Source organism: Larus michahellis, chromosome 13 (assembly GCF_964199755.1).
Source record: "Larus michahellis chromosome 13, bLarMic1.1, whole genome shotgun sequence".
In the NCBI taxonomy this organism is placed as follows: domain Eukaryota; kingdom Metazoa; phylum Chordata; class Aves; order Charadriiformes; family Laridae; genus Larus; species Larus michahellis.
In genome coordinates this window covers 5884296-5902811 of record NC_133908.1, presented here as the reverse complement: position 1 = coordinate 5902811, position 18516 = coordinate 5884296, and the positions used below count along the sequence as shown (strand labels likewise).

At 37.3% G+C, this 18516-nt stretch overlaps 1 protein-coding gene across 3 annotated transcripts in view; it reads right to left on the bottom strand.

Annotated features, from left to right (window-relative positions):
- Positions 1 to 18516, bottom strand: part of SPECC1L (sperm antigen with calponin homology and coiled-coil domains 1 like) — a 66454-nt gene that overhangs the window by 34462 nt on the left and 13476 nt on the right. For 2 of the 3 annotated variants that reach the window (XM_074606577.1, XM_074606579.1), the window contains exons 2-5: positions 16924 to 17113; positions 11365 to 11524; positions 8784 to 10417; positions 6688 to 6895 (exon numbers count right to left, since the gene is read on the bottom strand). In XM_074606577.1, coding sequence (XP_074462678.1) covers positions 6688 to 6895; positions 8784 to 10417; positions 11365 to 11524; positions 16924 to 17076 — 2155 coding nt within the window. In that variant the 5' untranslated portion in view covers positions 17077 to 17113. Of the gene's footprint in view, positions 1 to 6687; positions 6896 to 8783; positions 10418 to 11364; positions 11525 to 16923; positions 17114 to 17781; positions 17801 to 18516 lie in introns of those variants that run through there. The other variant, XM_074606580.1, reaches the window with a different exon arrangement.

Here is an 18516-nt window from a genome sequence, read left to right as displayed (position 1 = left end):
GTATGAGCAGAAATAATTTGACAGAAAGTGTCAATAGGTGCATAACTTCTCTATGACTGGTGAGGGGAACAGCATAAGAAAACTCAATTCTTATACAAATCCCAGTCTCTTCTCCACCCTCCGCAATATTAAAATGACAAAGCGATAACAAAAAGCAAATAAACAAGGAGGGTAATTTAACATGGAAGGGTCCTAAAGACATGGATGTCTGGCGGGTTTCCCCAGAAACAGCAAAACGCAAAGCCTCTTCATTCACTATTTACTCCCTGCCACAAAGCAGCTGACATAACAGTCACAGCCATGCCTTCAACGGGGATAAAATTCTACTCATGTCCTCAAGAATCTTCCATTCTTGTCTATCAAGCTACTATTTGAAGTTGAAACAAGCTATATTTACAGCAAAGGGACAAACAGTCTATGAGATCATGTTATGAAAGACATGGTCCCTTAAATCTGTCCGCAGTTATACAAAAGGGTATGCAGCTTGATCACCACCAACTCCTCATCTGGCGTCTGACAGACTGGCTACCGCAATTATTATTCATTTGTTACTTTACTCAATACACAAGGACAACGTGATTGATTACTCCATTCTCATAACTAAGCAACTAACAAAGAAGAACACTGATCTTTGCATTCTAGGATGATTTTATTTCTATAGCATCATGTAGCTATTTCCAAACTGTAAAAATGATGGGACAACTGACTGAAAGCATTTTTTTGTTCAGGTTCATTATTCCAAGACCTGCTGGAAACAAGTATTTTTCCTGTATATTAGCAATGCTCTTTCCACAAAAAAGAATGAAGGTGCATAATAAACTTAGGCTGTTCAAAACACAAAATCTTGGCCAAAAATCTATGAAACTGCATAAAAAACCCCTGTTTGAATAGTCAGAAGTATATAGGTTCATACAAACCGATTGATACAGTAAAGTTTCATGGCTCTCAATTTCTAACATGAAAAACTTTCCAGTGCTTTTATTTGGGTATGAAGTCTCAGGAAAACCAGCAAACCAGGTTTTATTCAAAGTTACTTATTCTGCCAATACCTACCAGTATCTTCCCAAGTAAGCTTATACTTTTCAGTACTCCTGGTCTTTTATCAAATGGCTTTTCTTAATAAGAAAAATAAGGCTACAGCAGACTAAATGGAAAATAGTAAGCATTTCAAAATGTTTAAATCAGATGCACCAAAGACTACGAACAGATTTAAGCTGATTTATGCTGATGTGTACATTAAGGAGCCTCAACTATGCTCATAAGAACACTTCAATTTTTCAGCCATGGAATTCCTTTTGGTTTCTTCATCAGAAGAATTCTTGAGTTTCCTCAACAGTTGCAAGCACAGAGGCTTTTAATGCCACAGCTAATTTCTTTACGAGAATGATATAAACCTCAGTTGGCCTGAAAACACGATAACCTTTTGGGCTTGGAAAAGTTGAAACACTAAAATTAGACAGATATTTCTGTATTTATCTCCTCCTTACAAGACTGCACATTTTACGATGCATCCAACTGATCTTTAAGCTTTGAAGATAAGCCTAACAGACCATGCCATTCAAATCTCATGCCACCACATTATTTAAGCAAAGCCCTCCAATTTTTAGCTTGTCTCTGTACACATAACTTGTTCAGGCTAAAGTCAGCACAGCTTTAGGTCAAAGTGATAAAAGTCGTTCCCCCTCCCCACCTTTTTTTCCTTTAAACACATGCTTAAAAAAACTCGATGCAAGTTAGATAACTTTCAAAAGTGACAGCAAGTACTGCTTCCAGTAGCATTTTGAAACAAAATCTAGCAGACGACCATTTTCTCTTTTAAAGACAGTTCAAAGAAAATGTGTTTTTACAAATAAAATCTGTTCTACTGCTAAAAGCAAGCTATAGTTTGTCTAAAAATAACCACAAACCAGAAACTATGAATGCATCCAGAGTTAAAGCTTGTGTAATGCCATTGTTTTGAGCTTTTGTGAGATATGAAATGCACCATTAAGTTTTAGTATATTTATGCTTTGAAGTAAAACACAATGGTCTGAATATTCTGCAGTTACTATAAACAATACAGAGCATTTTACAGCAGTTGTTAGGAACAGTCTTCCCCTCCAATCAAATTAAGAGATTTAAAAAGAAAAAAAAAAGAGAACTGAAAAGAACTACCAAATTCCAACTGAATTTGAAACAGTGAGAAATTAAGACTAAGGTAAGTGATTTCACCTCTTACAGCTTAAACTCCATTCTTCGCATTGTGCCACCAATTACAGCCTGAAAATTCAAGTAGTCAAAATAGGTCCACAGGCAGCAATTCTCTGTGCAGCTGCCCTGTGGCATCCTTCCTTTGCAGCCCCACAACCTCCACGATTCTTCTCTAACACACACGAACCCTTTCCACCTGTATGTGCTGCAATTTTCAGCACGGTAGGACAGGTACTTCTCTTCTGCCATTATCCACTCTCCTCCTTTTAAGGAGCACAGACAAGAAAGGGCATTGAGATAAAAGGAAAAGTAACTACTGTTTAGGATAAGTGAAGAACAAGGAGACCATTCTGATGAATGAATAGGATAATCAAAAATGGCAAATCAGCAAGCTGCTTGTGTTTTAATGCAGGATTCAATTATGTCTACAAGTTACAAAATGATATTGATGTAAATCACAGTTTAACAAGGCCTTGCTTTTTAAAAGGTAGAAAAATAAATTATGGGAAATGCAGACTATAAATGGTAAAGAAAAACATTACAACTAGGGCTGGAGATGGGACGAAGAAACTAAGGTATCATTTGAATTTTGTACAACTGCCAAAGTATCACTGTATTCTGTATCTCTTACTAATTACAATTGGCAGTTAAAATTTATTATTATGGAATAAAAATGAGTATCAACATTCAATTGTTTAATTTCAATAGTCTCTGGGGGGAAAAAAAAAAAAGAAAGAAAAAATATCAATATTCAGATATGCATAGTAGTTTCAAAACATGACATTGTAATGCCTGATAAGCAATGCTAAACCAAGTAATCCTGACACAGGCAAATCCATAATGGGCATTCTCGCAGTTTTTGTACTAGCTACATTGCTTTGCCTTATACTAGGATAGCATTTCAATTTTTTAGCATAGAAATAGCTATCCTAATATAATCACATCTACACAGAGTAGTGTCAGCATTACAGTTAATTTAAGAATTATAGCTTCCTTACATAAGGAAGAGACACTGGTTACAAATATACCAAAGCTCGGGCAACTTGCATATCAGTCTTGCTTTGGAGCTCATTACTGTCAGACAGCAGATCTATACAGCAAGAAAGATGATGTTTTTAAGGGTCCAACATTAGCGGAAAAAAAAAAAAGTACTAACAATTAGAAAACTAACATCCAATTGACTTTTCCAATACTTTAGTAGAAAATGCCTAAATATGATAATGTAAAAATTTAATTTCACAACTGTTGTCAAGATCGTTTTCAAAATGAGATATTGCAGAATTAAAAACTAACACTGTCAGCTCCATAAAAAAAACCCTATTTATTCACCAAACATTAGATATCTCAATCTTCTTGCTCACCTACCCTTGTTCAAAACATTTACTGACTTAAATTGTTACAGACAAAGAGAATTGCTATGTTTAGCACACGTACCTTGTGCTAAGTGAACATGCAAAGAGCATTTCCAGGCTTCAGAAGAAACATCTGACAACTGATAAGCTAACCTACAAATACAAATTTTCTGCACATCAGGAGACAAAGTTTTCAGTAAAAGTGTCCCCACAAGCTCTTATTAACTGCTTGGAAGAGTAATAGATTTCTTTTTTCCCCTTAGCCATTGAAGATGACTAATGTGACAGCTTGGCTCCCTGACTACCGTTTTTCCAAAGCCAGAAACGAGAACAGAAGGAAACACGCCATCTAGTGCGATGCCCGCCTGCCCTGCCCTCTCCCAGCCCCTCACCTCCGCTCCCATATCACAGACTCATCGCCACTACAGCTTGTTCCATCTCAGCGCGCTAGTGAGCATAAAAACATACAGGTTATTTTAATATTTCTTTGAATTTTTAGATGCAATACAGAAGCACTATGCTTAAAACTCCTTCTCCCACCAGTAACGAGTTCAGCTGCCACTGACTATAGTTCCTCCTGCATCCGGATGACATCAGGAATATACTGTATGTTTTTAATCAATGCAATTTACATCCTACTGTCCACATCAAAGAGATCCCAGTTTTTGCAGATAGACATATGAACAGCTAAAAGGTGACAGTTCAACATTAAGATTCCCATGAAAAATATTTTATTATATGTTTGCTGTACTTCTTTTTGGTGTTTGGAAAGCCCACAATGAAGTGTGCCCTAAGCACCAGTGCCAGAGCATTTCACATTTCTATGTTACTATTTAGTGTTGATTAACCATTAAATTCAATGAACACTCACCACCTCATCTATGAAGCATCTTTTTCCTAACTGTAAAGTGTGTCCTTTGTGAATTCTTCAAGTGATAATTTTCCGCCACTTACCACTTGTCATTTATCAGTTGCCTTGCCATCACTTTCATTTACTTAGTAACTCTGCTATTAGGCAAATCCTCTCCTTAAGGGGTGGCCTAGATTTCCTCATATTTTAAAATCTAAACCAAAATTTCACTAAAGAAAACCTTTATGGTTCTTTATTACACTTGGTTAATTAGGGTGAAAAAACCCCACCGTTCTTCTAACTAGTACTTTATAATACTTAAACTTACACTGAATTCTCCACATTTAAAAGCACAGGCACTATATATACATATATTTGGCTGACAATACCAGAACTGATCAAAAGTCTGATTGCCTTAAGATACATTACTACTGCTAAGATGTGCTTTTCTGTCTCTTTAATACAAATTATTAAAATTCTGTCTTTTATATGTAATACCTCCAAGTCCCAGATTTTCTGAGATGCTGTTCTTTGCTGTCACTACTTACAGGCTACCACCAAGAAACTGCTGCATGACGTTTAATTATGAATCTATAATGAACAATGTTTTAAAGTGGTCAAAGAAAGATATTTTTTTAAAGTTTACTAGTCTTCGTGTGCCATCTCTCCTTACCGCCACTAGATGCCACTCTCCTTCCTGCCTATAACTAAAATCCTGCTTTCTTCCCTAAGGGATCACACCAGGCCACCAGTTAGTACAGTTGAATTTTCCAAACTATTTCAAAAGCGATGAGTAACAAAGACTGTCGCAATTTTTGTTGAAAATTTCTGCCCAGGCAGAGGTTTGTCTGCCTGAATTTTTACGAGTTTAAGTGAAATATCTGACAGCTGTTTTGTACCCCCAAAGCAAAAGCATCAAAAAATTAGGGCTGCCGTGTAATCAGGTATTAGTAGGCACATGTTTAAATGTTGAGTTGACTACGGTGCTGTCTCCTGTATGAATGTATTTCAGTTAATGGAGAAAACAATGCAAGTAGTAAAGCGCTCAACCTTTTTAAATCTTTGCTACAAAACAACTTCAGGAACAAAGTCAGAGCCCCTGACCACATATGCCTGAGCTCCTGCTCCCAAGTAAATGTCTGTCTGGTTTTGGCACAGGAGAAAAAAAAAATAAAAAATTGCAGAATAAAAACTTAAAGCAATTTTGTAAAGACAAACAGTGATTGCCTTTCAAGATAAAGAAGGGTTGCTTAGGCAAACCATGCTGACACCCACATGTCTGAAGGCACCGAGTTTCAGTTGAATAAAGCTTCCTTAAGACTACCTTTTCTTGATAGCGGACCAATTTAAAATCCTTTCTATGAATATTTCCCTTGCTGTTAAAAGGGATTGTGCTTAGTTTTTTCGCTTGTTTCATCCTCGTATACAATGGAAGAATAACAGATATTTGAATTCTGTATCACTGTGCAAACACAGCTTGCCAGGGTACAGTTGCCCTTATTTAGATGGAGGCTAATGGCAGAATTCCAGCCCGTGGCAGGAATGTCTGAGCAGGTCTTGGAGATCAGAGAGGAAACTAAGGCACAGAGAGCTAGACAAGTACACAGTAAACATGAATTTCATTGTAAGCGCCAACCATTTCTCGTATGGTGGCAAAAATCAACAGATAAAGTCTGATTCTAACTTGCTTGAAGTTTGTCAGATTCATTTTTAGGTTCACAGATCAGTCTCATGACGAGCAAATCTACACAGAAAGAGACATATAATACATCCATATGCCAAGTCAGCTCTAACATTTGTAACTTTCAGGACCTCCGTTCAGCCACTTCTCCACTAAAACCACCTTTTTTCAGGTGGGAGAAATCATTTATTATACACATTCTCAAACTACCTGGTAACTCCTAATATTTGGGTGCTTGAAAAAGAGAGCATTCTTAAAAAACCCAAAACAGTAAATCAATCATCCAGTCTCCAAAATGCACAAGGAGCACACTATTATTAAGTCTGTAATTATATGTTCTTCTACTTTGAAAAACAACTTGAAAACAGCATTATCAGATTTCATATTTATTCTCAATTCACAGGTTTTCATTCCCACACCAACTACTACCAGGACTGGAAAAGCAAAGCCAACTTGATTTTTTTCACCTAGTGCACAAGGGTTCTGCAAAGCCCAGTCTGACTTGACTCCAGACATCCGAAAGACAAGTGCAAATATTTTCACTATTACAGCATTCTACTGCAGCTGTTCTTAAATGATCATTTCTCTCACAAGAGAAACTCTTGAACACTTACTCTCCAAATCAGATATGATGAGATTGTCATGAAGCTTCACAGCACGATGCTGCTCTACTTCATCCTCCAACTCAAAGATAGTCTCTTTCATGTCGCTTCGCTCAGTCTCTTTTTCATCTAGTTCTGTCCGAAGTTTTTCTAGAGTCACATTGAGATCCTCAATTTGTTTTTTGGCTTCTTCTTGGAACACTCTGTATTCATCTTCAACCTGAAAAAGAACATATCTTATCATAACTAATTTGGTTGCATTTTAAACCACATTTTTAGTTTTGTAACTACCATACTCACAATATATTTCTGCAACCATAAAAAAGTATGGGATAAGAAGTCAAGTGTAAGCCTTTAAAAATGTATTGTTCTAGTGCAACTATTTTCTTGAGCCAGAGTTAAACTCTTTTCTTCCCAAGCTGAATATATGAGTATTCCCCAGCTACTTTAACAGCAGTATCCTGTATTGAGTGAAGCAACCATACCATAGTACCAAGGCTGTGGTTTCGTGAGCAGCTGATCCAATTTAACATCTAGCTGCTGTGGAAAAAGGAGGGGGTGGTGAGGGAAACTCTTTACCCTTTATTTCTCTTGCCAAAAAAAAAAAAAAGCCTGCTCTCTTCTGTGCAATTTTAGTGCTTGCTGGACCTGTGAGAGGATTCATTTCCTTAACCAAGGAGCAGGATTCACATTTGCGAGTGAGATATGTTAGTGAGTTGAAGTAGTTCCCAGAGGAGTCTTCAAGGCTATGGAACTGAATTTAAAGAAGCAGGGAAAACAAGAGGTAGTGGACTTCTCCCTTTTAGGAGCAGTGAGACTACTTTATCCTGCCTCACGAAACTGCCATGCAAGTAAGAAGCCGGGATCAGAGGCACAGTAACATTAACCCCCACGCCCAACAGCAAAAATAGGGTCTCAGAAAAACAAGAGAAATTAGGTCATGGCTTAGGGTGGGTCAAAACAGCCAGGCACCAATTTTAATCCACAAAATGTCCTGCTTTAAATCATCTGTTTCAGTACTTTTTATTTTAATAGCACTACCCAGCTTTAATTATTAAAATTATGGTGTTGGGTTTTTTTACTTCCAAATTAAGGTTGATTCTAACTGGCTGGTGATCATGACTAACATGTTGATTTGCAGCTAATATATAGTTCAAACATTAAATTTGGCTTGGATTTTCTCATCAGGAAGATATACCTTTAAATGCATACTCAAAGTTATTAAATAAATTTTATCAGATTCTTATTTTTATATTCAATTATGGTAAACACTTTTACTAGATATATTTACTAGATAAATTATTTATATTTGAGTTAAAATAGCTGGTTTAGAACTAGAAATATATATTTTGATCCAAAACCCAATTAACACACAAGGTGCTCCTGGATGGATCATTAGTAAAAAACCTATGTGTATTTGCCATATTTAATAATAATTGCTTAAAACCTTATCACAATGGTTTGGGGTTTTTTTATTTATTTAAAACTAGAATATATATTCAGTAAATTAAATTAAATTTGATAAAAATCTCTGTCTACCTCAACATCAAAATTAGTAATTTCTTGACTGGAAAAAGAAGACACTTCTCTGCTTTCCGTATAATTAGGTTTTTTTACATTGGCTGAAACAACCTGAATAAGCCGAAACAAAAACATTCTCTTAACACCTGTGAAAGATTCTACAAGTCATCAACAGCTGGGTTGTCACCTCAAACTTTGACTCCCAGCACCTTCTCAGTGACATCCCCCTTCCACCAGTTTGTCACTAACTCCTCAAAACTCTTACAGAAGGCATGCAACTTAAACACAAAATTCCTAGAGTATCTTAAATACGGTTTGGTCCTTGAGATGAGCTGTGGAGTTTAAATACCAGTATTTTAAAAAGTAACCCGACAGTTAAGCCTGTGGCGGAGTGTATCCATACAATTTTTCAACAGGCCTATGTAATTTTTATTAACAAAGGTTAAGAGAAGGTAATCAACACTAAAACTACTGCACTCTGACTAACCTCATAATTGATCCTTCAATTCTAGAAAAACTACAGTGACCAACAGTAAGTCATGGTGTGTATGGGATGATAAAATACAACAGTTTGTTTTGAACACTACCTTTGCAATGGCATCTTGCAATCGATTGGCATCATTGCGAGTGTGTGCCAGCTCTTCTTGCAGACTACTGGCCAATGTCTCTGCTTTTTCTTTATCCCGCCTGACACTCTCCAGCAAGTCTTGTATATCTGATTTATCTCCAGAGTTGTGTATAGAATACAACTCAGCCACTTTCTGCTTTTCATGCTCTAACTGAGCTTTCAGCCTATTCATCTCAATCTGGTCACTGGCTACTGTGGCTTTGTACTCCTCTAAGGTAGACGCTATTGCTGTTTTGCTTTTCTGCTCTGACTCAATAATCCGTTCCATGTGGTGATTTCGTTCTTTTAATGCCCCTATCATTTCCTGGGCCTCCTTGTTGTCTTGTTCTGCCATCTTCAAAGTGTTGCTCAAGTGCTGCTGAACACCTAACAGCTGCTCTCGCTCAAAACGAGCGTTCTCTGCAAGGTCCATGTAACGTTGCTCTAACTCCATGTAGCGACCACTTTTCATATCTTCATCAATTACATATGAAATATGGTGTTCATCTAAAAGGGACCGAAAATACTCAATCTGACGGCTGAAGTGTTCTAACTTGTCGCTTTGCTGGCACAAAGATTCCATAAGGATTACTTTTTCCTCTCCAAGTCTTTCATTCTCACTGTTTAACTCTTGTGTTATTTGTTGCAAATCTGCAAGCTCTTGAAGTGTGGCTTGGAGTTCTTCAGCTGTACTGTGTTGATTCTCTTCCATCTGATGTATCCGTTCTGTCAGACAAGCTACGGACACTTCACTTGCATTGCCACTGCTTCCCTTCCTGGATCTTTCTATACTTGGTACACCTTCAGATTCTGAAGACGATGGAGCATCTAAGGCATCATCACTTGATGTCAGTGGCTGATAAACTTCACTGCACTCACTGTCTAAGTTATCCATGGAATTACTATGTTGATTGTCCATCAAGGTGTTTTCATCCTGACTTAACAAGTCTTCCATTGACCCAGGAGCAGAACCTTCCACTGAAGATGTCAGAGTACCACCACCATCACTGTGGTTGCCAGCTGTAATCTCTGGACTCAAAGACTGATAGCCAAAGAGTTTTTCAGAGTTGTCCAGCCTTTGTTCCAAAGAAAAACCTAATGCATTTAGCCTGTCTTTTAACATTCGATTCTCATTCTTCAGCTGGTTGAGCTCTTCTCGGATGGCAGTGTTTTGTTCCTGTAACTGTAGCAAGGTAGACTCTACATCAGTTGGCTGATGGACAACAATGGCTTCTTTTTCTTCAGATTTTTCATCACCTTCAAGTTGATCTTCATTAAGTCCCAGCTGAGCACGCATATCCCTTAGTTCATTCCGTAGATGCAAGATTTCCACATCTTTAGTTTTTGCTAATGTCAAAAGATCGTTCACCTTTGCTTCCAAGGCAGCTTTGTCACTGATTTGATTGTCTGATTTGGACTTGCTCATCCGAATATCCGATTCTGGATTGGTGCGGCTACGGGAGCGTTTTGCCAGTACCGTATCACTGGTCCCCTGTCCACTCAAAGGCAGCTTTTTGCTCTGGCTTAAACGAGAACGATCGCGTATCCTTTCTCTAGAAGAGCTTGACTCTTTGTTTCCAGATGAAGTGCTACGCTTAGTTGTGGAACTTGTACCTATATGTTTTTTGAAAGTTAGGAACATTAATATAAAATACAGTATCTGTAATAGAAGACTGTATTAGCAATACAGTGCTTGATTTTCTGAATCACACTGGTAAATGCATTTTATAAAATATATTTAGAGTAAACATTTGTACAACCTTAATCATGAATCAATGCAGTTCTATTTTAATTGATACATGCTTTACTAATTGCTATGCTTTACCAGTATTCTGAAAATTAGTTAGATCTTAAAGTTTAACATTTGCAAGTTTCTTTTTTTGTCTTCACCAGCTTCTGATAAATTGCACAAAAACTGCAGCAGTGCTATTCCTACAAGTTCAAATTTGTCTTTCTTTTCACTAGATTTCAATGCAAGTGATGAATTGCATGTTATTCCCCAAAATGCAAGTTAAGGTTTTTTGTATTTTCATCTCATTTCATAAAGACAAAGATCAATTATTACTAGTATATTTCCAGACGCTTTACAGCTTTGCGAGCATTACTGAGTCCAAAACATAGCAATGGAAGGCAAGACATATTTCCATCCATATTGATAACACACTAAATAATTTCACTTTTCTGAAGTTTCTGAAAGCTCTCTTACTTTATTTCCATAAAGCAGTACAGAATGTCCAAACTGTTGACTGCAACAAATGATCACATCTTAAAGATTTAGTGCTTGTGGCATGGATTTTTTTTAGACAAACTAAATTATTTTAGACATATCTATGATTCTCTATTTATATTATCTAGTTTTATATAACAGTTGCATAAATTAAAAGGAACACCCTCCAAAAAGGCCATTACATTATTAAAAACCAGGAAAAGAGTACAGGAGGTGTTCAATTTGACTGTGGCCTTACTGACCACTTCATTAGGCAGCCTGGATGCTCAATACATAATAGGAAAATAAAAAAACCACCCAATCACCATCTTTAAGGATTGATACATCCATTTACCTGCAATAGTTTTGGGTTTATTTTCCAGACTGTTCATGGTCATCCCTGAAGCTGAAGATGCTGTTGATACGCAAGTGCTCTTCTTTGCCTTGACACCATTAGTCATTGTCACTCCACCGCCACCAGCCATCCCCGCTAAGAGGTCATCATTGCTCTTAGTCTGAAAAAAAGGGAAGAAGCACCTTTAAGACAGTTGACTGAAGTCTGCATAGTCAACATTTCTCCTGTTACAGATTCCATCAGTTTAAAAAGTACATATTTGACTAGTCATGTGTCTATGCAAGAACGTTGAAAATTATAAATGCACTGCAGAGTTGGTAAGTTGAAAGTGAACTTCAACCCCTTACATATGATTGACCATAGAAACTAATGTCTCAATACCAAGGGAAAAAAAAAATTAAGGAAAGCATAGTAACACAACAGTGTAACACTTCTCAATTTTGACTGAAAGTGTCCTTAAGCATAAAAATGAACACAATTCTTAGATAATTAAACAAGCAAATACTAGCAAGTTAGTATAATGTCCTTCGATAGAATATGATCACGCGTTTTCTTGGTGGACAAGCTCGCAACAAAAAGATCAAACCAGATGACACCACAAATCAATCCAACATTAATAGAATACCCTTTCTATCTCAAAATACTAAGCCACAAATCACTAGAGACAAGGGCAGTATTCAGATGGAGGAAATACATCCTTGCGTGTTTTCATGCTCTTTACTAGGCACTCTCAGAGACAGGATATCTGCCTGATGGACTTCTGTCTGACCTCTTGTGATCATTCCTGAAACTACTGTTAGCCACAAAAGCTGCCTGGAATGTGACAAGGCAGTAAGTACGGGAGTCTCAAGAACCAGATTCCCAAACAGAGAATACATCTTTCAGAATAAAGCCAACACTAGAAATACTAAGTTCCTAGTATTAATCGGCAGACTTTACAACTATTTAAAATGCAATTTTTCAAATGGAGAAACAATCAAAATACGCTAAAGATTCTTCCCATTATAAAGGCAGTAAAAATTAAAAGAAAACAGCTGTGTTAGCAGCATTCCTCAAGTAACTGTATTATTCAGCTGAATAACACATTTGAAGTCTCAACCACCACCCCAGCTAAAAGGTAGTGCTTAGCATTTAACCAGTTGCTTTACATCATGACTTTCAGATTCTCCAGGTTTGTAACTTCTAGCTTCCATACATATTCATGTCGAAACCTACGTGCCAGACATTAAATTCTATACATTACAAGTGAAGGTGACATTTGCTTAATTAAAAAAATAAAAATAAAAATTGCACCTCACTCTATTCTATATAGCTTCTTTTTGCCAGTGTGAATTTCAGACCAGTTAGGAACACTGATCATGGTCCTGTGGAAAAGGTATAGATGGGATTTGTGCCATTTACAAAGAGCAGCTGCAAAACAAAAGGGAGCTTGGGAAGAGAACGTATTTGTTCTGCATGCAGTCGTTAGACATACAGATAATTTAGAGCTAGAACAGGCATTTGTAAGGGTAAAATCCTCTAGGACAAGAATGTTTTTACTGAATTGTGTAGGAAATGGTATGGCCTTCTAAAAAGGTTTATAAAAGGCTTGAAGAAAACGTTACTCTGAGGCTCTAGTTTGATGCGCATCTAAGTTGGCTTTTCTGCTAGGAAAAAGCCACTGTTGCTCTTCTCCATGTGCTTACACACTGTGCCAGTTAAACTGAAGCCTTTTCAAAGGGTTCCTTCCTCCCAGGAGCCAGATCAGTTCCTTGATCTGTCATGTCACACAGCCGTGCAAAACAGCAGATGCAATGGAAGTACCAATGAGAAAATAAAAATGTTGGAGGGCTACAAAATCAACAAAGCCCACACTGCTTGTGGGGGGGGGCAAGAGCTGAGCACAAACTACTACTGTATTACAATCCTTCGTTAAACTGTAATCTAATCAGATTTCATATCTAATCCAAACTCCTTTTGTGGGCATGGGGGTAGAGGGGAAGGGAAACAATCTTGTGATGCAATTATCACCTAAAACAAGGTATTAGAAAAAGGCACAGAACGGTGATTTTGCTACTGACGATCAGTCAGCAAACTTGATAGTTCAAAAGAACTATTTGCTGTCAGCATTTTCACCCTGTTGAAAGAGTGGGGAAATTAGATTAAGCTTCTAGACTTATAGTACATGTTATCAAGCCAAATAGGTCAAGATGTGACTCAGCTTGAAGAAAAAAAAAAAAAACAACAACCAACTACTAAGTAAAATACACACTTTCTGACATTAGTCATCTCCAGTCCTCGCTGAACAAAGGAATTCAAGACAGCCATTCTTCTTCTGACTTACCCATAAACTATTTCTAGTCTAGATTGGAAGGCACTGCCTCCTCTGCAGCCAATTAGTAAACAGTTTCTCAAAACTGTAACACTATACTCTTGGCAAAGAAAACTATTTAGCAAAGGTTTGGAAAAATTACAAACCAGCAGCTCTCTTTTCTTAACACTCCATTCTTGACTTTAAAAAAAAAAAAAAATCAAAGTATTTTCATAGCATTTATTTTTAATGGAAGTAAAATCAATGTCGCATGTTTATTAAACAGCTTTTTCCTCAAGGAGGAACAGTTTATCCCATTTACTGAAAACTGCAATCCTGCTTAGTATTAAACCCCCTACATTAAAATATGAAAAATTAGAAAATATCATAATTAGAGAAATGCTCATCCAGACCTATTTAGATTTGCTATACAAAAACCATACTATAATTGTACAATTCATATTGTTTTCCTCCACATCTTTCTTTCAGTGCATTGAAACTTGAATGATCACCTCTACAATTCATTTAATCTTAGTTTCTCAACAAGTATACCCTATTTACTGTACTTCATTCAAATCCATTTATATACATCTAATTATTCCTACCTGGGATTTTCTTTGATGCTTGCTGTTGCTGCATTTGAGTGCTTGAAACATCAAACTTCACAACAATCTGTAATTAAGTTACTGCATTTTGCAAACAGAATACTGAAGCCTAGACACATGAATACTGAAAACACATTCCAATTTTTAATATTCAAATGGTGGTGTGCAAGTCCTGGATTTTCAGGGACACTGGATTTTGCAATTCATTTGTATGAAATACAACTGCCATCTAATTACAGTTATGAGTGTTAGCACGATCACAAGCTCATTAGCTAAAGAAGTCAAAAATAATCATCTTAAAAATAAGAACACGCTGTTATTTGCGGAGTATTCTTTGGCAGATTAAAACCTAGAAGTCGTTGGCAGTTAACCTTCTCCTGTAATAACCTGTGTGAAGTGGTGGGGGGTGCTGAACATTTACAAAAGTCTTGGGCAAAGTAGGAGCCAAAAACCTACAAAGAGGTAACCAACAAAAAGGCATTCTGAAGCAGAGTGACAGCCCGACCTCTGAACAGTGTTCAGCTCTACAGAAGGGTGGGTCTCACAGTTTCTTCCTGTGCTCATTGTCCACACACTTTGAAAACTCCACAAAAAAAGGACAAACCTATGAAACAATGAGTAGTGAAAGAAGCCCAGCCAAAGCCGAACACAAAACAGAATACAATTACAAAGTAATTTTCAATTTTGCAACATCATTACTGACTGAATTAAGATTGGTATAGTACTTTAAGTGTGTATTTCTACTCCTTAAGAGTAGCCTTTCATTCAATATCCAACTCAAAGTTTTCTGAATCGATATACACGTTCACTTTGAGGTCTGACTAAACTAGTAAGCTGTTGCAATTAAAGTTATTTAACGATGGTGCTTTTTTTTTGTCAAGGAATATTAAATGAAATTCATAATACACACACCAATTCACCAAGTGTAAGAGAGGATCCTACAACCACTATGACGAAAACAACGTGCCAAATGCTTTATCAAAAAGATCAAATACAAAACTATTAAAAAAATATTTTAAAAATAATGCCACTTGTTATTGATACTTCTTTCAAGTCAGTAATTATAAGTGTGATTTGCTAGTACCAGTAAATAAAAAAATACAAACAACTAACTTTGTTGTATAAGTATGGAACACTCAAAGAAGATAAGTCGTCATTATTATTAAGTCACATAGTTGGCACAACAGCAGCTTAACAAGTAAAAGCCATCCAACTGTATGAGTAAGCCTGGCTGTAACATAAAGCTGAGGTAAGTCTTCGTAATTAAGCAAAAAATTTTCATTGTGTCTCAAACATACAACTGTCATAAATTCTAATCCTACACCCAAACATAGCCAGAAGTGTTACTAATATAAGTAAAATTGTGAAAGCATACTGGGTCAAATTTCCTCAGTGTTAGATCATCCTCCACGTTTATCTCACTGAGAGGTATGACATAAGAAGCTTGATAAGCAAACTACAAAGGACTTTTGTTTCCATATTCTTTGAGAGGTTTCTAGAAATACGAAACAAGTAGTGTCAACAAGCATCAAGATTATTTAAAGTTAAGAAAACTGCAAGGTATGTGGGGTGGCAGAGGAAAGGGGGGGCACTGGGAAAAAACCTAGCTGAAAGCTGGCAAGCAAGTTCATCAGCAAAAGTACTAACCATTCTTCCATAAAAGAAAAACAAGAAGTAAAGAAAAGAAGGGAACACACCACTTGACTTCAGCTATCCTGCATAGCTACTACAGAGAGCTCAACCCTTACCACTTCTTTAATTCTAGGTCTTTATTTGCCAGTTATTTAAATGGCCTATCTGGCTTCCTGTAGGTGACAGTGGTTCAGGCCCCAGTTGCAGACACCAGCCCTTCTCCTTGTTCTGTTCATTTGCTCCAGGGCAGCAGCAGTGCCCCAGCTCTGCAGACTGGGCTGCAGAAAGGCAAAGGAGGTGCGTCCAGCCGTGTGTCTGTGCCAGGAGAGGGAGGTGGACCACGCAGGTTCATACCATCTGTCCAACCCAGATTTGTTTGCTCCCAGATGAAAACTCCACACCAGCACACCTCAGTATGTCTTATTTTTCTTGGTTGTAGAAAATCATATGCTCCTAAATCTACTGCCCTGTTTTGCTAATATAAGAGAAAACCTCTATCTTTGAACTTGTTCAAGGAGCAAGAATCAACTTGTGAAAATTCAGCTCAAGCAGTACTTCACACAAAGCAAAGGCCAAAACAGCCAGAAGAATGTAGCTGCACTGACCTGACACGGATCACTGATATCAAAAAGTTTCTCATGTTAGATACCTCATTAGTTCTTTTTTCAGAATTCGTAAATAGCTCTTTTCAAATCCCATTAGTCACTGACACACCATTCAAGCATAACACATGACACTACTAATAACATTCATCAGAATGCAACCACCACTCTGCTCCTGTTGCAGAATAGCCAAGTTCTGCAAAGTATATTGCTTTCCGTCGCATGTTGCAATACGAAAAATACAGCATGAATGGCACACAAGGTCCTATTACCCTGGCCAGTGCTGTATAACTACCCGAACTCCCTTCAGTTACCCGTATAACAAACCTCTAGTCTAAGCTGCATTAAAGACATGCCTAAAATTCTGGCTTTATTTTTAAAGCTTTATTGCAAAAAATATAAATAATCAGAACATTCTATTGGTTATTACCTTCAGAAGAGATGCTGATGTCCCAGTTTTGGAGAGTTTTGTTACTGCAGACACTGAGGAGCCGTTTTCTGGTTTGGCTTTTTCAGTTGTTTGAGTTTTATTTACTCCAGGCACTTTGGGCACTGAGCCAACACTCCTGCTTGCTTTCTTCATTCTGGGCTGTCTGTTTATGATGCATTTACAAACAAATCTACAAGCAGAAAGAAAGAAATTTTAAATATAAAATACACATGAAAAGCAATGTCTCTTTCTATAATGCTCTATTTAAGACCAGAAGTCCAGAAAAGCATTAAAGCCCACAAATTAGAGCCAAACAGAACGCATGTGACTGACCAATGGTTTTTGCTTTTTTAAAAAAGACATTTTACCAAGAACTAAGCGCTTCCTACAGCTCCACTCCAAATTATATTTTTTTTCAGTTCTCTTTCCACAAATGGCACTGAACCGAGGTTATTTTATAAGTGACCGATGTTGCCGAGTTCACTCATTAGCTAGCAAAAGAAAGGCTTATTAGGGCAGCAACGTTCTTTATTTCTGACTGTGGGAAGGAAAATACCGTGGGAGTATTCAGGCAACAGCCTGACTACCAACAACACTGGATCTGAGAAAAGATTACCACCAGCCTGGTAATTAAAGTACTGAGAGATTAACAGCAGCTGCAGAGAAAAAAAACACTATTTTTATAAAAAAATTATTAAAATGCCAGGACAAAAAATTTTAAAAAGTTGAAAAATTCAGATTCTCTGAAACCATTTATTATTAAAAATAATGTTAATAAACACATGGGATTTTATAAAATTTAATATTCGTCATATGATAATGAGGATTATCTCTGAGAAGAAACATGAGGTAACCCACCACGTTCCATGGTCCCCAGGCAGGACACTTCAGCATCTTTACCTTGCCTTCAAGTTTTGTCAGAGACAACTGTCAATACTGTCATTTCAACCAGGAGCAAATAAACTAAACACTGAAAACAAAGCTGACTTTACTCAAACCAGGAGCAGCTGCAGCAGACCTGAGCCCTGCAGTTATCACAACTGCTAATTCTAGAAGACAACCTAAGAAAAGATAGACTAGCCAACAGCCATAACTTGAAGCACAGACTACCAGAAGGACTAGTCACATTGGGACCTTCTACCCCCTTGCAAGAGCAGGATAGTTGGCAGCTGTTTTCTTCACCCCCCCTGAGTCAGAAGACATAGGAAGGAAGATTAAGAGGAGGAAACTTCCACTCCCCTTTCAGTCTTACAGATTCTGGGTGGAAGCGAATGATCAGGTTTATCTGAGCCCAATATCCTGTGGCTGATTAGAAACATGAAACACATGTAGTTGTTTCCATCTCTTAAGGAGTGAAGCATTTCAAAGACACAAAAAGCAGACTCATGATTGAGAGCATGAGATGTGCTACACAAAAATACAGTGATCAGGAGCGCTAATTCATTTCAACTAATGAAATTAACACTGTACACTAACACACACTCTTTCCCCCCCCATCACCACCTCAGCTGCATACAAGCGTATTTCAAGTTTGACTTTGATAAAAGTCAGGAAGACTCCAGTTTTGCCTCCTCAGAGCCCCGCATGCTGTTA